The following is an 18,614-nucleotide window of genomic DNA, read 5'->3' on the forward strand; positions in this document are numbered from 1 at the left end:
GATTTGTCCTTGTAATAATCTTTCTAGTCAACAGCGAAATTACGCGTACTTGACACAGAGATAGAACTGTAGTGTTATGCCTGGTTTAACCTAGATTCATTTCGAGGTCGACCGTGTTTAAATTTGTTGGATTGCAAGGCTATAATAATCTATTTACTTTTGATAATACTCATCCAGAAGTATATAATACTTCTCTTAGATGAAGTGTCCATCTTACATAAACCTCATCATTGGTTCCTGAATCCTGATTATACAAAAATGCACCCTTCTTATTATTACATTCTGGTTTATCTAATCGTCTCGTATTTCTTGTGAAATCGAGAACTAGGGAATTCCTCAACATTCCGCTTCCAAACCTACTTTACAATACGAACCACGTGACTTATTTGTTAATCGCTTTGAACCATATAACTTGGACTAAAACGTGACGTCTTTTGAAACTGATAACAAACGACAATAAAATCGTTTTCGGATTAAACTTTAATTGTTCCTCTTCGTCCGCGATCTAAATTTAAAATGAAGGCTGATATATTGGTTTTCAATTAACCTATTAATTAAGTGTTTCACTATCTTGGTCACGTACCTTTCAAAGCTTTCACGAAATTTCTACCCTCTAAATTAAAGCAAGTTCTAAGTACAGTATCGAAAGCTATAGAGTAATGGCAGTACTACGTATGCAAACGTCATACCCTTCTATCTCTTAGCTCAGTGTCATCCCCCTACTGGGCGCGTACAGTATCCTCTCTTGTAAGAGCGCGACCAGAGGGGGGGATACACAGTCTACGCCCCCTCTTTACCGCCACTAGTCTATAGTAAAACCATAAGTTTATAAGATATGTTTCATAAGTATAACACTACCTATACTTCGTAATGCTAGAGACTTACTGAGAGCTAGTTCGAGAACGACGAGCGAGAATTGACTACACGCGGTCAATCAATATCGAAATTAGTGTGAAATTATTCTTTTTTTTATTTCTAACAAAATTATAAGGACATTGAAAGTCAATTTCTAGTCTATTTACATTTTAACTCGTTATCTATTCTCAATTAAAATTATCTCAAGTCAACTATCTTCCCAGTGAATAAGCCTACATTCTTTAAGAACCTTAAACTTCTTAACTTCTTATCGTATATTTCAAATTTTAACGATCTATAGTTGCTTTACCGTAACTTTACTACATTTTTGTTTCGTTAATAATTTCAAAAATAATATTATAATTTTCGATATATTTTTTTTTATTATTTTTATATCTCTAACAAAAACAAAAATAATAACATGAATAACGAAAAAAATTTAAAAAGCACATTCAAACCTCATCGTGTATATATTTTTGTTTTTCAAGTTGAGAGTGATATTAATGACGCGTTACGTTACGTAAGCCTATTTAATTAATTAAATATTTACTTTAAAATTCAGTCTTTATCCTGACCTAAACTATTTCCCCTAAAAGCGCATCGCGTTCGTTCCCCAGTTCCTACTGTACGAAGTAAGGAATAAATAAATGATGAGAATGATCTTTATATGGGGTTAATAAAACTGTACATCGCTACAAAATAAATATATATTTATCTCTCTTACTGGGTAAATTAGAAATTTTTTAAACTATATTAACAGAAACGAATTAACCAGTTTAAAGTTTAACCATGCACTACAGAAACGGAAATAAAGGGGAAAGGAAGTTGACGGTTAATTCGATCCCGATAACAATAATTAGTCGTAAGTGGTATGGTCGCTTGGTAAATTTTTCAACCCCTTCATTCAATCTTATTTTTTATTAATAGACCCTATTAATTTTTACCGACTCTTGTTTTTGTTTTTTTGTAAATACGAAAAATGTATTTAAAATAAAATCCTGGAAACGTTGTACTGTTTGAATGAATAGAGCCCAAGAAACGGACGTCTCTATAAATGGTCAGCAATCGGTAGTAGTATCATCGAAGGGCCTAAACCACGCTACAACGATAAACAAGTCCAAATTAATCAATAACAAAATATCGATCATCTCCAACAAATAATCTTTAATACGGCCTATTAATATTTTCGTTTTTTTTTCTTTTTTTTTCAAATTTTTAATTTATTTAGATTAGGATGTTAAATTTCGTTATTAAAATAAGAAGGCCTTAATTTCGTCGTAGAGAACTAAGACGAAAGCGCCTCCGGTTCCTCGAAGGACGTTGGAGAAGGCTCCCTTGAAGAAAGCGTTGCCTCCTTCGCTCTTGAGGATCTTGCCCCAACAATGTATCGTGCTCTTGTATTGACGCTCGGCTATCGGTACGCCACTCTGCATCATCATACGCCTTCGTACCGTGTCGAATGGATACGAAATGATACCGGAAACGGTGGTGACGCATTGAGCGATCATCCACGAGACGACCAACGGCGTCGTCTTAGGGTTGGGCAACATTCCCTTGGCGGTATCGAAGAAGCCGAAATAAGCGGCTCTGTAGATGATGATACCCTGAACGGAGACGCCGAAACCTCGGTAGAGACCCCCGATTCCGTCGGCCTTGGTCACCTTCTTTAAGCAATCGACTAGGCCGTTGAACTGCCTATCTCCTCCGGCCTTACCGGTGTCGGCCGCCAACCTGGTACGAGCGAAGTCCAACGGGTAGACGAAGCACAGGGAAGTAGCGCCGGCAGCGCCACCGGAAGCCAAGTTGCCCATGAAATAGCGCCAGAATTGAGTGTTCTTGTCAACACCGCCCAAGAATACCTGCTTGTATTTGTCCTTGAAAGCGAAGTTCAGAGCCTGGGTCGGGAAATAACGGATGACGTTGGCGAGGTTTCCTCTCCAGAAACTGAGGAATCCTTGTTCCTTCGGAATTCGGACGAAACAATCAACCATGCCTGAAATTTCAAATCATTTCCGGCTTTAATCGTTATCGCTTAAGCAAAAATCGAGTTTTAGTTTAGTCTTTGTGAACAATACCATACACGCCATATTGATGGTATAAGAGCAAATATGTAAAATTGGAATGTAGAAGGTCGCGTCATTAAGCCAATATATGATTTCATTTCAGATTGTGACTAGAAAGTTCTTATGTAATATTTCAAAACCTTGGAACTTAATCGTGGATAAAAATAAATTCATTCGTATCTTTTTTTGGTCGACATCAAATTAGATTTAAAACTTATTAAATGACCTTCATCAACTAATTTATTTATTTTGATCCACAGAAGTGATACTATTAATGTCACGTGATAAATGCTTACATCTAATTTGTAATATTTAAAGAATCCCTTAGCCTAATTCTTTAACCTTTAACACCAAGGAATGTTGTATAGGAGATTGTATAAAACTCGCAATATCGACGATTACTATTTGTAGGTCAAATGTGACTTTACAAATAGTACAAAAGAAAAGAACTGTAGGTTAAACCTCATTCAAGAAATCTGGCAAACTACCAAGATGTAAAAATATGCTTGAAAGTGGAGTACTAAACCGCTTTCTCATCTTGCGCCAGCGCTTCTAACCGATTTCATTCTAGAAGACCGAGAAACCGTTTACATATAATCCTATAACCTCCACGTGACCTTAAAATATATTACAGCTTTTACCGTTATATAGCCCTATCAAACCCGTGTTCGAAAAGAAAATGAAATAATATTCATCCTTAAAGCTTATGAATATAACGCATAATTACAATTAAATTAAATTAAAGATACATTTTATTATAGATTATATATTGAATAGACGGTACTTCTCGTGACCCAATTTCAATTTGCACTAAAGGCCCTGATAAATCCGTGGGCTATTGCGATAATCCGTAATTTATCTGGGATTGCTTTTGGGAAATACTTGATTATAATCATCGTCGTAATTTTATTGATGATTAATTTAATTAATTAAGTTGATGATGATAAGTAATTAAACCGTATAAATTATAATTTCGCGTTGGTCGCCGACGAAATTTTCAGGGCCTATACCATTTTTGCGGAAACGAATCGATTTTCTAGGGAGATTTTCGATTCATCTCAGACACAATTATTTCACAAAAATAAAAAGTACACCGGCTTCCGTAAAATAGGCAATGGAGGTATTGCTAGGGCGATGGTGGCGCTAACAGAAAACCTCATGATAAATCCTAATTACGAATAACCCTTTGGTACATTTTTTCGCCGGCATCGCCCTAGCTTTTTGGTCAAAGGACTTAAGAAAGGTCAGGTCAATGCCGGTATGGTTAATTTTTTTTTTTTTTTTCCGAGGAAGTTTAATTTTAGGGGAATTATTTTGTCGCGTTTTTAAATGAGAAAGTTAAGGACAAACCTTTGTATTGTTGGTCCTTTGCAATTTGTTTGGAGACATGCTGTACTTGAAGAAGGAGCTTGACTCTTTCAATGGGCGCGACGGTTGTCTTGGAAATGGCGGCGGCTACTCCACCGGCGACAAAATCCTTAGCGAAATTAGCTAAATCGAGCGGCATTTTCGTTAATGAAGCTTAATTAACTTTAAGATCGCGATTAATTTCGTTGATTTTCAATAATTTCTGGCTTTCTTTTCTAGTTTGTTCTTTTACGTTGGCTTTCGATGGAATCCGAGGTTTCGGCGCTGTATCCTTTGGCGGCTTCCCGGGCTGAAGAGAATGACTTTAGAAGCTGAAGGTCCCACTGTTCCCGTGACGTCATACTCGTACCGTAATTTTTCCTTCCCAGCATACACCGCTTCAATATGCGCAGTCATCCAACGAGTCTCTAACCTTAATCCAAGAAGTCGTTACAAATCCCCGAGAATGGTCTTCTCCCACGGTGACAACGCGAAGACTTCCATATAGTCGTAGACCATTCCCGCTTCACCCGCGTTGAGTGACTCCTTGCTTCTTCGATTTTTCCACCCTTCAGTTTTCTAAAAATACCCTCTAAAATCCCGGTTACCGAGCGTATATCGAACGAGAAAACTGGCACTTGCTATTTTAACGTCGGAGTTTAGTTAGAAGCGGGCTGGAAGTCGCTTGCTTCTCCCGGTTCCAAAACCTAATTTTAAAATATATTTCCATTTTTTGGGGACACTTGGAAAAATCTGGAAAACTGGAACGCGTTGTTACATACGACTAAAAATTTCAGAGTACAAAACTACACCGAGATACTCCGCAAAATGTCGTAAGTGAGAGGTTAATCCTTAAGCGCGCAAGAAATGATTAATATTAGAAGTTCATAACCCTTTTTCAGAGAGGCCATCTGCGAAACATCGATCTACTCCCGCTTCGTAGGACGAGATACATTTTCAGTATTTTCGGAAGTCGATGACGGCGAGAGGTGACCTTCGGAAATAGGTCGATAGGAATGGAGCGGCTGAAAAAACCATGTGAAGAAAAGGATAGTATTACGGTATGTATGTATGTTTAGATAAATTATTGTCACACGAAGGCAGGATGAAATCTTTCAGTAATTAAGAGATTTGATATAGTTTAAATAAGGGATAGAATGTCAATCCTTTCGTTTACAACGACTTAGGGACGTCAGAACTCTGGTTCTGTTAAGAGATATAGGAATATTCTTTGAGAGCTATAAGATTCGCGAGATAATTTTCACCGCCATACTTGTGGGTTGAACGCGGAAGGAAAGCTGAACCCCCTAGCTCCGACTCCCGTAACTTCTGCAGTTTTATAAGAGATACAGGGAAACTCTTTGCATGTGGTAGCCCTACTTCTCCCCTACCCAACGATACCAAACACTGGGGGTTAGAACAACTAGGGCTTTAAGTAATTAAGCAATCTAAGCGGAAAACTGGAAATGACTGTTCTATGATGAAATAGCGAGAAGGGCGTACTTATTTATGAAAGAATATAGTGTTTAACTTTAAAACTCGGTTGATACGATGGTGCCATTGTAATGTTCTTTAGTGCACTGTAAGCTGTTTTTTAAACAGTTCGGTACAGTCTAGACTATAGAGAAAATCAATCCCTAGAAGTTTAAAGTTTAAATGCAGGAAGCTTGTATTTCACGGGATGCTAAGACAAACTATTGCTCAGGATATTCGAGTCTGACTGGCGGGGGGAACTCTAGAAATTGGCAAGGTGCCGGCGACTTTTTTAGTTGAAAAAAGTTTAGTTTTCACTAGAAGTAAATCATTTGAGGTAATGGTAGTTTTCACTAGATGTAAATCAATTGAAGTATTGGTAGTTTTTACCAGAAGTGAATTAATTGAAGTAAGGTTAGTTTTCCCCCGTAAGTTGATATTCTCCATGAATAAATCGGTTTAATTAAAGTTAGTTTCCCCATAAGTTCAATAGTTTTGAAATGGGAAGAGTTTTTAGTGAAAGTTAAAGTCGTTTTCACTAGAAGAAGTAAAATAACAACGCGCGCTTCTATGGGAAATTTTTTGGGTGCAAAAATTACTGGCGTATCAGCTGAGCACCGCTGGAGGTGAATTATAAGAGCCGACAAAGAGGGTGGAAAGTACAGTAAAAGACAGTCTAACTAACGTACCCTAGACATGTATTGATTGTATTCTGCAACGCAGAAAAACGCGGAAAGTCTCGCAAAACCAGGCTGCTGCAATAAGGAAACACAATTTTGTAGTTACAGATGCTTTCAGAACAATCTAAGTTCATGACAAAAATTTCGTTTTCTCTATCAACTCGCTCTCTATCAGCTCGTTAGTAGTAAAGAACATTTCCAGTCTAGGGTACGTTACGTTCGTCTACTTTGATACGCCGGCAATCCGGCTATCTGATTGGCTCTAGCATAATAATCTAAAAAAACTTAAATGTCGCTTAAATTTCGAATTTTTTGCAATGGTATTTCTTTTCACGTCGAAAGAATAACATATTAATCAAAAATGGTTTCGTAAAATACATATTTCTAATTTCCTTATAAATGGGTTGCCGGCAGGCCGGCGTGATAAAAACGTGGTGGTGACGTAACGATAGGGTTTTCAATCGTTCACTTCTGTCCTTTACACGCTAGACGCTGAACAAGCAACATGTCGGGAGGATTTGACCCAGTATCTTTTGCCAAAGATTTCGTTGCCGGTGGAGTTGCGGCCGCAATTTCTAAAACCGCGGTAGCCCCCATCGAAAGGGTGAAACTTTTACTTCAAGTCCAACATGCTTCCAAACAAATTGCCGCCGACAAACAATACAAAGGTAATTAGAATACGCTAAGCCTCGGTCATTAAAGAAACGTGCCCTATTTTCCAATGCCATGGCCCATATCTCGGCAACACGCGTAGCTGTAATCAGCGACGCCATTTTGATTTTTCTTCGCCTGATATGATAAATGGATTCTTAAAATATTCAATAAACTATTTTAAGTGTTCAAAAATTTGTGCAAAGAGAAATTGAATGGAGATGGAGAAACGTGATAGTAAATTCGGCAGGATTTCCATGGCTATACTTAAACCATACATCGTGAGCGAGCGTATTTTATCTAGGCGTGAGGGGAGGGGGGACTTCCAAGAAATTATTAACTATTGTGAAATTTAACGAGGAAATACCCCTCCACCCGAAAAACCCTAAATTAGGTGATAAAGTTAGCGCGCGTTTTAATAATACTTAGTAATGCGAGTTAGAATTATGTAATTTAACCTTGGGTGTAAGTTTTAAGGCTTTAAAGTTCATTTTTTGTAACACATGGTCTAATGGATAAATATGTCAAAATGATGAATAATACATTGTACAGGGACGTAATGCTGATATCAAAATTGATGATAATGTACAAACTGACTTGACAAATTCATTCTAATTACCACTTAAAAGAGTATTGTACCTTCAGCTAACTTTACAATTTGATTCTAATTTTCATAGGAATGGTGGACTGTTTTGTCCGTATCCCAAAGGAACAAGGATTCTTAAGTTTCTGGAGAGGCAACTTGGCCAATGTAATTCGTTACTTTCCCACGCAAGCTCTAAACTTTGCTTTCAAGGACAAGTACAAGCAAGTCTTCCTCGGAGGAGTTGACAAGCACACTCAGTTCTGGCGTTACTTCTTGGGAAACTTAGCTTCCGGTGGCGCTGCCGGAGCTACTTCCCTGTGTTTCGTTTACCCCTTGGACTTTGCCCGTACCAGGTTGGCTGCTGATATTGGTAAAGCCGGAGCTACTAGAGAATTCAATGGACTGGGAGACTGTCTAGTTAAAATCTTCAAGTCTGATGGTCTTGCTGGACTATACCGTGGTTTCAACGTGTCTGTACAAGGAATTATCATCTACAGAGCCGCTTACTTTGGTTTCTTTGACACCGCCAAGGGCATGCTACCAAACCCCAAGACTACACCGCTCGTTGTATCTTGGATGATTGCTCAAACTGTTACGACAGTTGCTGGAATTATTTCTTATCCCTTTGACACCGTCCGTAGACGTATGATGATGCAGAGTGGCCGAGCCAAGAGTGAGCTCATGTACAAGAGCACCATTCATTGTTGGGGTAAAATCTACAAGACAGAAGGTGGCGGAGCTTTCTTTAAGGGAGCCTTCTCTAACGTAATACGTGGCACTGGTGGAGCTTTTGTCTTAGTACTTTATGATGAAATTAAGGCTTTCCTTTTCTAAAAAAAAATTGTAATTATTATTATTATTAGGTAAAATTTATTGTTTATGAAAGGTTTTAACCTCATATAAAAAATATTATTCGATAAATAATTTGGACTTCAAATAATTTTCAAAAACATCCAAAGAAATGCTAAACATTCCCGAGTAGTAAAGAAATAAAATGTAAATCATATTTTTTCACTATTAAATTAACTTTGAACCATAAACTGTTGTATCCGTGTGAACTTATTAAGCGTATGTCATTGACTTAAGTCCTGCATCTTGAGAACAACTTTACTTTTAAAACAATTATAATCATCCAAAATTGGAACAATTTTTCTCTACAAAAAACTTCCACTTACTTGCATGTTGAATGAAATAGGCAAGCTGAAAACCATCAAGATGGCTGCCGGAACTGTAGGAAGAATACGCGTTAAGAAATTTGTTTTCGCGCTATAGGATAGTCAACTCCCTCTCTCTGACGGCAAATTATTAAATATATACACTGCTACAGCTTCACTTGTCGGCAAGCGCGAAGCTAAGTCTCTATGTAACGTAGCATTGCACATGCTGACAAGCAACGAAAAAAAAAAAAATTTCAAATTTAAGTCCTGAAAATGAGTATTTCTTTCGTCTCTTGTCAGGACGCAAAAAGCTAAATTAACTATAAGATAACCACTATGCCGCTCCAACATAGACACCTAGCTTTGAGCGTGCTGACAACCGATGTTGTAACAGAGTATATACAGAATAAGCTACCGTCGGAGATAGGGAGTTGCCTATCCTGTAGCGAGAAAACAAATTTCCTCACGCGCATTGTAAGATTTAGGAAGGCGTATTGTACTACTTAGTCAACTGAAAATTATATAATGCCTAGGCTGGGAGCAGGAAGAGCGGAAGAAATAGGTACTAAATTTCCAGTATCAAGAAGGTATGTTACCACACTACATACTCAAAATGGATTGTGTTTCCGACACAAAAATCGGCGTATTGTTACCGAAGCTTCACTTACCAATTGACACGTAAAAAAGAAAATTGATCACGAATTTATTATTTTTTTTTTGTTTGTTTTGGTACAATATCATGAAATTAGGGAGTGAAAACCTGGTAAAAGTAAATATTCTAGGCTCTGAAATTTAAATCTGTATATACTTACCTGTCACTAGTGATTAGACACAAATAGTACAATTAATGAAATATAAGAATTAACCTACTAATGATGTATAAAAGTTTTTTTAAACTGCGATGAATATTCCAATATGATACATAAAATTTGCTAAGAGAAAACCTAGTTTGAATAACCATCATTATTGTATCCGTAGCCGTCATCATCATTATCAACTTTAAAAGTAGCTTGAGGAAAGTCTGGATGATCGTTGTTGGGATAACCGTACTCGGCTTGATCATACCCTTCATCAATTGGTTCTTGTTTAATAACCACATCATCCATATCTTGATTTCTACGATCTTCTTTGTCCCCTCTATCCCTTCAAAACAAAACGAAAAATTAAAAAGTTGACTCGGGTTCGAAACAAAACCTATTTCATGATAGAAAACAAGTACCTGCGATCCTCTCGGTCTCCGCGATCTCTTCGTTTTCTTTCTCGACTCTTGCTTCGACTTCTTCTCCTCTTACGCTCACGGTCTCTATCTCTTCCACTCCTATCTCTCGAGCGACTTCTACGCCTATCGCGTTTCTTAATTTCAGCCGGTACACCATTCATTCCATCTTCGACCTTTTCTAGACCACCCATACTACGATCGCGACCTCGATCACCTCTATCACGATGACGTTCCCTAATTCAAAATTTTAAAAACGTTAAAACAAAAACGGGGCGTTTCAAGAGGTCAATTATAATATTAACCTGCTTCTACTACGACGTTTACGATCGCGGTCTCTACTACGACTTCTACGTTTCTCCCTATCACCACCACGTTCCCTTTCTCCTCTATCTCCCCTTTCCCGTTCTCTATCTCTGCAGACAAAAGGTATAATTATTAAGAAACTACAAAAAATCTCAGTCGCTTCCCTCAAAAGTAGTGATAAAAAAATATACTTACAAATAGCTACCATCTAAACGAGAATCTTCGCGGCCTGAATGTTTTACATTTACCTCTGGTCCACCCCTACGCGTACCTCCCAGGCCACCACCTAAAACGCGTTAAAGTTAATTACTGTGTGAAATTTGCGCGTGATCACCCGTGTCAATGTACCTAAACGCCTTGGTAGCCATCCTTTGACAATTCTTCCTCTTTCAACATCAACCAAAACTCTTCTACCATCAATTTTCTTACCATCAGCGTGTTTATAAGCGGCTATTGTGGAACAAGAGAAAAATACGAAACCCAGGGAGGTTTTAAAACACTTTCAAAAACATCACGGGCTCCAGAAAACATACCTACCTTTCCTAAAAGTACAACCCACAATACTTACCACTAACGAAACACTTTTGTGGGTTTTTGTTCATAAACTACTTTTTATTTCCCAAATAATTGTAACTACCCAGAAACACTTCGTGTCACTAACATGTTTCGGTTTATGTAAATTGAAAATGTTTCCAATTCTTTTCTTTTTTTTTTTAAGATTTGTAATATGCCTGAACTTGAAGTAGTTTATGAACAACAAAAAAACCAAACTAGCCCAATTTACAAAACTGGGTGAAATGTACGAAAACTAATACTAGCAGTGTTTGAAATCACTTATTTTTTTTTCCTTCACAAAATACCCATTTCATAGTTGCGAAATATGTCCTAACATTCTTAACCTTTTCAAAAATTAATTTGAGTAAGTTGGAACTCTTCAATTGTCACTAATGATCAATTTTAGTCGGCCATTTAAGGGTCGGAAATTGTTTGTAAACGATCTTTTAGATTTAGTTTCAAGAGAACACGCGGCTCATCCATTTGATGACGTAACTGTGAATTATTTTTTCAAAACTTCAGGACGAAGCAAAACGTGTAAAATACGTCCAGTTCTTTGAATCTTTTGGGGAATAACTAACTTCGGTTGCGTATCTCTCGACCGGTTTTTTATTTATAACCGATGATTTAGGACTATTTTAACTATCAAAAATAAGTCTTTGTCAGGCTAATCTTTTCCTATACCCGAGCAGCGAATGTCTCTTTCCCACGTATTAATATTACGACCAAAGGCTTACCATGGTCTTACCATTTACACTCATACAAACCAAGGTCTGAGCTTTACTACATCAAGATTTCAAATGATAGGGCACCACCCAAACTTCCAAATTCTCGCAAAACCCGGCTGCGGTGAGATAACAAACAGACGAGAGGAGTTAAACGATTCTTACCGATAGAGCGACAAAATGTGGGTTAAATTTTAAACGATTTTAGTGTAATTATATGAAAATAAAAAGAAAGAAAACCTGTCCTGTATCAATGTCTTACAATTTTCCGGCGCTACTTTTAAAGAATCCACATGTTTGTTCGAAATTTATCCAGATTTATATTCTTTATAAACTCACCTCTCGCTGATGTTCCGTAATTTTGGTTTTAACACCATTAAAAAAGGGGGGACCCTTCTGTTAACCGCAACTTACCAAAGCTTACATTTCAATCTGTATAACCGTACTCTATATATATATTATTAGAACATTGGTACCTATATTGTCTTTGACTATATGGTCATAATTATAGTGAAATGTTTGGTAATGCATTCTCGGCGCGACAAGAATCATTATTATTAATTTGAACATTATTGGTACTAATTGATCTACTTGGGAATTGAACGTCTATATATGTTTTTTTTTTCAGTTTACCTTTTCATTGTATTAGTTTATCTTACAATTAATATTATAGTACCTGTAGTCTTCTTGGATAGCTCTGTTATCCTTTTACACGATGTTTTGTGATGTTTGTTTTAAAATTACCACAAAAATATTTTCAAAGTGATCCCCAGACGGTTGCACCCCCCCCCCCCCTCTATATGAAAGCTAACAGTTGGCTGAGTAGTGCGTCACACCCTAACATGTCTTACCATGATTCTGGTAGCCATATTGGTGGATTTTAGCTTTCCTTCCGCATTCAACCCAACAGTATGTACGTGTATATTACCTCACTAATCTTAGCTCCTCCCATAACTGAAAGCTCTCTATATATCCCCCCCCCCCCCGAAGGCAATGGGCAAGATGGATATGCAAAGGATGCACCCTGTGCAAGAATTTGAATTTTTAAGGACCCCTTTAATTGCGATTTGGATTAAAATTGATAACATAATCATCCACTAAAGATGCCATCAACTAAAATCACATTTAAATATGCCTATTGTAGATTTTCCCCGCCAAGGCTTAGTAACAATATTTTCAACTAATTCCGTTTTGAAAATTGATTTGATATTTGAGGAAATGTTTGAAAAACAATTACAGTGATTCAATAAGTTTTTTTGACACTACAATCATTTTCTAATTAAGATAAGAAAATCTCGCCCACTAAATGTCATATACAGTCTGGGAAATAAGGATATTTTTTAAACTAGTCCTTGGGACCAGTGACCCCCCTAGTGTCCGAAATAATAAACTGGTCTCTGAACTGGTCCCAGCCTTTGTTCTCCTATAGATTTGCAATTAATAAACTGGTCCCGAATACCAGTAACCCCCACTTCTTGAATTAAAAAACTAGTCCAAGCAATTAATAAACTGGTTTTGGACCAGAGGAAGTGTGCTATTTCCCAGACTGGTCATATACATCGTTTCAGACTAGGAGGGTTGATACATTTGGTACCAGGAGGTGAAGCTACTTGGTATTGCACTTTGTCTACCAAGTAATCTAGCCTCCAGGTGTTAATGGTATCAACCCTCCTAGCATTCAGCGATTTCAGTTGGCTCAGTAGTCACTTTCTGGCAGCCATATTGGTGAGTTTTAGCTTTCCTTCCAATGCTTCAACCCACCAATACAGCCGCCCCCAAACAAAAGCTTACTATTACCCAAAATCCCTCGCTCCCTAGTTCTGACAAGTAATTTTGTTAGGTATTGCTAGTATCATCTAACTCACTGTGCAACAAAATTGCTCCAAAGACACTTCCCCCCAATAGATAAGGTCGAATTCACACACCCTTAATACATAGTTTTCAGACTAGGAGGATTCATACCATTTACACAAGGAGGTGAAACGAGTCCATAGTGGAGTGAAAAAGCCAATCCTCCTCGTGTAAATGGTATGAATCCTTCTAGTCTGAAAACTACGCATTATTCTTACCACAATTAAGTCTCTAAACCTATTTACATACCAAAGATGAGGTGTGGGATAAATTGGTACTTACAGTGCATGTCTCTCTCATGTTCATACTCAATAAAGGCATACCCACGAGGTTTCCCGGTGTTATTGTCATGAACCAGAACGATCTACAAGAAATAAAATAAGAAGAATAATAATAAAATTAGAAGACATTCAAAATAAGAGAACGGAGAGCAGAAACATCTAATCATAATTACATAGCCTTCTAATGGACAAAAATCATGTAAATAATTATAACCTTTCTAATTGGCCCATAAACTTCGAATTCTCTCCTAAGCTTTGATTCTGAAGAATCATAATTCTGAAAGAAATGTATAAAATAAGCACTGATGGATGATTATGTAAATGAATAATAAAGAAAACTTACAATTCTTGCCACAAATAATGTCTTATAAGGATCTGATGTCGATGCTGGGTTGTTTGCAGGATCCCCTAAACATAATAACACACAAAATGAATATTTTACACCATCCAAATTGCAAATTATAATATAATTACTTACATAATGCAATGTCTTGCTCTAATTTATAAGCTACTTGTTCCGCTTTCTCTTTTCTCTGAAATAAATTTACACATATCATTGTCAAGAATGCTAGATTTTAGTTTTTCTTACTTTTCTTTCTTGGCGTTCTTCTCTGGTTTCTATTCGAACTGGAGGTGGAGTATCTTTTGGGTCCTAAACAAGCAAAATTACAATATACTTTCTTAGTAATCCTTAGTCCGCATTGTTATTGTTCTAATATGACAAAATTACTGTACCTCAAATAAATTGACAAATTGACCAATTCCAGTATAGCCTGCAGTTTTCTTTTCGTGAGGAAGTTTATCAGGCGGTGGTAAAAAAGGAATAGGATCTCTAGGGGCAAATAATGCTAGAAGATTCTGCGGTAAATATTGGGTCATTTTGTTATTTGGTGGTTTTCCACTCCAGTCTATGGGTCGCCAAGGCTTAGCAACTATAAGTAAAAATGCGTGTTTAATCTTAACGATAATGGCTACATATTTTTCGGAATAAAACTTTTACCTTTTAAAACTGAAAGTCAAAGAAATTTTCTCAAAGATTCGAAAAGGTTTCAGATTTATAACTCTTTGTAAAATTCTATATCACTACCACGAATTATACCCCCACGCTCGCTCGTGTAGCATTCTCATGATAAACCCGGGCCGGGAATGCTAAGTGAAAATTGAGGGATAAGACACAAAGCCTTGGTCACAATCCGCACCACTGAAGAGCACAGGGTTGGTGTCGTGGAAATCCAGGGATGAGACACACAGGCTCTAAATGAAAGTTAATATATAATCTATTACTTTGATTTTTCGACTGTTTGGCTTTTTTCTTCTAATTATAGCGTAAAATATTTCAAACTAAACTAATTCATGTTTTTCAAAATCTAAGTTGAAAATAACTATCTAAAATCCCCCAAAAGGAGCAAAAAAAAAAAATATATATATTATTATTTTTTTGCTCCTTTTGGGGATTTTAAATTTTAAATTTTATATATTGGTGGGTTTAAATTCATCGAAATGGTGTCTTTCATGCGAAAAAGCACTAAATTCACCCTTATCAAAAGTGTATAGATACTGTTTTTATATCTATACATTTTCCCTTATTTTATTTTGTCCAACACAAGGTGTTTTCACAACGATTCTCAGCTAGTAATTACTAATTATGCGATTAAATACTTATGAATTGGACTCGATAGCCTATGTTTACTTTATATTTCAACTTATTGAAATTTCCTACACGGAAGCGCATCAACAATTCAACACGTAACCTTATTTAGCCTGTTGTTTTATTTTATCCAACGCAGAATGTTTCGTTTGCGATTTCTCGGATTGTAATGGGAAGATAAAATTTTTCCAAATACAATTTGATAGCGCATAATGTATATTTTAATTACCTGTCAACTGATTTCACCTTAATGAAATTCCTGACACAAAATTCGTGTTAAGTACTTGTACTTACACCAACCAAAGCGCGGGATAAGACACTTCTAAGTTCCTTTGCCGCAGTCTTCTCCTACTCTTTATACTCTCTATCATTATATGCCATTTTCGAGTAAGACATTGTTCTTCCTTAATAGGTTCAAAGGCGCTATTTTGTCTAGAGCGTATGGCATATTGGAAAAAGAAAGGTTTTAAATAGGCTTTTGGTTTTGATTGTCCTTAAATTGTGGCTTTGTAATTATAACTTTTTTTTTACAAAAACGTAAATAAAGAATCATTAAAAAAATTCTTTATTTCCGAGCCACTAAGCACCTGTGTTTAGGGAGAATCTAGTAATACTTGTATGAAGCATATCGTCTCTTCTAGTGGTCAATTTTTATAAGTATATCTTATGAGGATATGGAATTTTTCTTTATTCCGGCTTACGTATACTTTCGTCCCATTAAGAAGAACCCATTATAAGCAACTGAGAACGTATGAACAACCGTCTAAGACAAACTGACACTTTCGCACTGAGAGTTAAAATGCATGCCAATAGACACCTTTCAGTTTCTCTGAGTAGTACGTCACACCCTCCTAAGTCTTACCACGGTTGGTCTCAGCTTTCCTTCGACATTCAACCTACCAGTATGCCCATGAAAATTGTTTCACGAATCTTATCTCCTCACCCAACCGAAAGCTAACTATGATGCCAATGCTTGATTGACCCGGGATAAATTGTATGATTGAAGGTTCTCGGTTCTTATATGGGTCCTTGGTCCCTAGGATAAGGCAAAGACCCCGCCCGACGATTATTGCGGATATATACGGCGAGGGTGATCTGTAGAGGCTACTCCCTCGGTTCTCTTCCCCCATTCGTCCCCCCAAAATGGAGAATAATTTACCTATTTAGCCTAGTTTCTAGAAATCGAATGGGCTAACGCGGGAAGGGAAGGGTAGGGAGGGTGTGGTACGAGTAAAAAAGCCTTCTTTGGCGGAGTAACAGACCAGCGGTCGCTGCGGACCCCGTACACTACGGACTCTCTACACGGGCAATTTTTATTCCGGATCGAGCGGCCGAAGCGCGAAGTTAGTAGTACTGGCTCGCGCTCTCAACACGGTCTATCCCCCCTTCCCCGAGCGGGGCCTGCCCGACCGCACGGAAGCGCCTCAACGCTCGGGGATATACACCACTTAATACCCAACGCCTTACCGCTCTCGCTTCTTTGGATTATAGATTAGACCGGCCGAGAGCCAGCCGTCACTCTCCTAACAGTTTTTCAGTTTTGCCTTTGTCACTCTCGTAAAAAATGTACTAAAATATCTAAGTTTCTCTGAATTTCCACGCCTTAATCACCCCTTTAGATTATTGTACCCGCCGCTCGCGCTTTGACAGATTCAGAATCGCGGTACGTCTCTGAATTCAAAAGTTTCAATTTCGCGCCACTCCACGCAACTTCGCACCGGGCAAGCCCCTCTCTCAACTTAAGAAAACTTTCTTCGACGAATTTCAACTAGATTAAAATAACTCCGAAGACAAACTGAAATAAAGTGAGGGACGTACTTTATTGATTTTCAATTTTGTTTTTCTTTCTCGGATAAGATATAGAAACAATTTAAATGAAGGGCTAAAATTGAAATTGAGTACGTTTTAATTTTCGTAAGTTAGGAGCTTTGGTAAACGGAGAGTTAGTTTAACGCGGGCATCGACAACGGGAGTTTCTCCCGTACAGGGTTGAAACGGCGCGTTTTTTCAAGTTCCGCTTTAAAAAGAAGACTGTTGCTGCCATGGCTGCCCGAGGCGCCAATGCCATGGGCGGCATGCAGCGACCCTATCGGCCCAAGACCAAAAAGAAGAAAAAAAAGGAGCCGTAAGTTTTAATTATTTAATTACATAAAACTAAACATACGAGCTCCCGTTTAAAAATCTAATAGATATTTACAAAAAAAAAAGAGCAAAAAAACAAATGGTTCCGTGTTGTCTTGATATGCGCCATGCACGATGCCGGTATAATTACAGCTTAACAGAAACTTTCCAAAGTGAATTTGTCTAGACGAGCACTGCTTCTCCAAAAAAAAAAAGAAATAAAAAAAGACACCGGCTGTGATAAGTTGACATTCATATGGTACCAGTTTCCGGGCACTTGGACCCCGATTTGTGCGTGTGATACTTATACCAAAAAGGGTTAAAATAAAAACAAAATGCCTCCACGAATTCGACTGTGTGCACCTTCTTCTTTGTTTATGTTGCCGGCACTATGAACCGTAGTGAACTGCACCTTTAAAATCTGCGATGAAACCGTTTTGGAGCCCCAGTTTTTCGTTATGAAAATTTATATATATATCATTATATTTATCTATAAATATATATAGACGAAAAGCTGCGATATGTACGATTAAAATTGCTTTGTATGTTTGCATTAAAGAAAGATACCGCTATACTCGTTTGTATGTTGGTATAAGTTATGAGTATAATATTATTATTTTCGGAACACTATAGTGCACCTAAAACACACAATACACGTATATACCGGGTTATACATCCTAAATAATTCACATACACTTCCTCCGATAGCAACCAAACCTAACCTAACCTTACTCAACTAAAAAAAAATTAAATAAATAAACACAAGATTTCCCATAACCCTTGTTTATGCAAAAACATTCAGGTAACCGCATGGTCTCACAATCAATCACAAATGAAAATTCACATCATCCGATAGCCAGTTCCAAATAATGTATGGTTTTATAAAAAAACATTGTTACGCTGAAGCTAAAACAGTTGAAAGTTATGAAAATTTGCGAAGTTAACTCCCAGTGCCGGATCAACACCCTCGGGGGCCCACTGCGATATGACAGCTGAGAGCTTAAGGCTGACCATAAGGGGCCCTCTGAGCTCCAGGGCCCCCAGGCACGTGCCTACAGTGCCTAATGGGTAATTCGGCACTGTTAACTCCTAAGATAGA

At 37.5% G+C, this 18,614-nt stretch overlaps 4 protein-coding genes across 6 annotated transcripts in view; 2 read left to right on the forward strand and 2 right to left on the reverse strand.

Moving 5' to 3' along the window:
- Positions 1 to 1,503: 1,503 nt before the first annotated feature.
- Positions 1,504 to 4,569, reverse strand: LOC149623375 (ADP/ATP translocase 3-like). The gene is made up of 2 exons (XM_089853240.1): positions 4,269 to 4,569; positions 1,504 to 2,848 (listed from the first exon to the last, which is right to left on the reverse strand). Exons 1-2 carry the CDS (start codon positions 4,423 to 4,425, stop codon positions 2,106 to 2,108), a joined length of 900 nt encoding a protein of 299 aa, XP_089709366.1. The 5' UTR covers positions 4,426 to 4,569; the 3' UTR covers positions 1,504 to 2,105.
- Positions 4,570 to 6,878: 2,309 nt separating this feature from the next.
- Positions 6,879 to 8,695, forward strand: LOC149623376 (ADP/ATP translocase 3-like). The gene is made up of 2 exons (XM_089853239.1): positions 6,879 to 7,086; positions 7,747 to 8,695. Exons 1-2 carry the CDS (start codon positions 6,924 to 6,926, stop codon positions 8,487 to 8,489), a joined length of 906 nt encoding a protein of 301 aa, XP_089709365.1. The 5' UTR covers positions 6,879 to 6,923; the 3' UTR covers positions 8,490 to 8,695.
- An 803-nt stretch (positions 8,696 to 9,498) lies between these two features.
- snRNP-U1-70K (small ribonucleoprotein particle U1 subunit 70K) overlaps positions 9,499 to 18,614 on the reverse strand; it is a 76,983-nt gene continuing 67,867 nt past the window's right edge. Inside the window, exons 3-14 of one of the 2 annotated variants that reach the window (XM_089853238.1) lie at positions 14,747 to 15,000; positions 14,482 to 14,678; positions 14,336 to 14,398; positions 14,225 to 14,279; positions 14,090 to 14,154; positions 13,961 to 14,023; positions 13,748 to 13,829; positions 10,683 to 10,784; positions 10,530 to 10,620; positions 10,334 to 10,444; positions 10,032 to 10,265; positions 9,499 to 9,949 (exon numbers count right to left, since the gene is read on the reverse strand). In XM_089853238.1, coding sequence (XP_089709364.1) covers positions 9,757 to 9,949; positions 10,032 to 10,265; positions 10,334 to 10,444; positions 10,530 to 10,620; positions 10,683 to 10,784; positions 13,748 to 13,829; positions 13,961 to 14,023; positions 14,090 to 14,154; positions 14,225 to 14,279; positions 14,336 to 14,398; positions 14,482 to 14,625 — 1,203 coding nt within the window. In that variant the 5' untranslated portion in view covers positions 14,626 to 14,678; positions 14,747 to 15,000 and the 3' untranslated portion in view covers positions 9,499 to 9,756. Of the gene's footprint in view, positions 9,956 to 10,031; positions 10,266 to 10,333; positions 10,445 to 10,529; positions 10,621 to 10,682; positions 10,785 to 13,747; positions 13,830 to 13,960; positions 14,024 to 14,089; positions 14,155 to 14,224; positions 14,280 to 14,335; positions 14,399 to 14,481; positions 14,679 to 14,746; positions 15,001 to 18,614 lie in introns of both variants that reach the window. The other variant, XM_089853237.1, reaches the window with a different exon arrangement.
- The window catches only part of Sh (Potassium voltage-gated channel protein Shaker), a 60,719-nt gene continuing 57,538 nt past the window's right edge, over positions 15,434 to 18,614 (forward strand). The window contains exons 1-2 of one of the 2 annotated variants that reach the window (XR_016374903.1): positions 15,434 to 17,519; positions 17,669 to 18,116. Coding sequence is in view for 1 of the 2 variants with exons in the window: in XM_089853231.1 (XP_089709357.1) it covers positions 17,437 to 17,519 (83 nt within the window). In the remaining variant the exon portion in view is untranslated. Of the gene's footprint in view, positions 17,520 to 17,668; positions 18,117 to 18,614 lie in introns of those variants that run through there. The other variant, XM_089853231.1, reaches the window with a different exon arrangement.

Source organism: Phalangium opilio, unplaced genomic scaffold (assembly GCF_054372755.1).
Source record: "Phalangium opilio isolate 3A_F unplaced genomic scaffold, DU_Popi_V2 ptg000113l_1, whole genome shotgun sequence".
NCBI classification, from domain to species: domain Eukaryota; kingdom Metazoa; phylum Arthropoda; class Arachnida; order Opiliones; family Phalangiidae; genus Phalangium; species Phalangium opilio.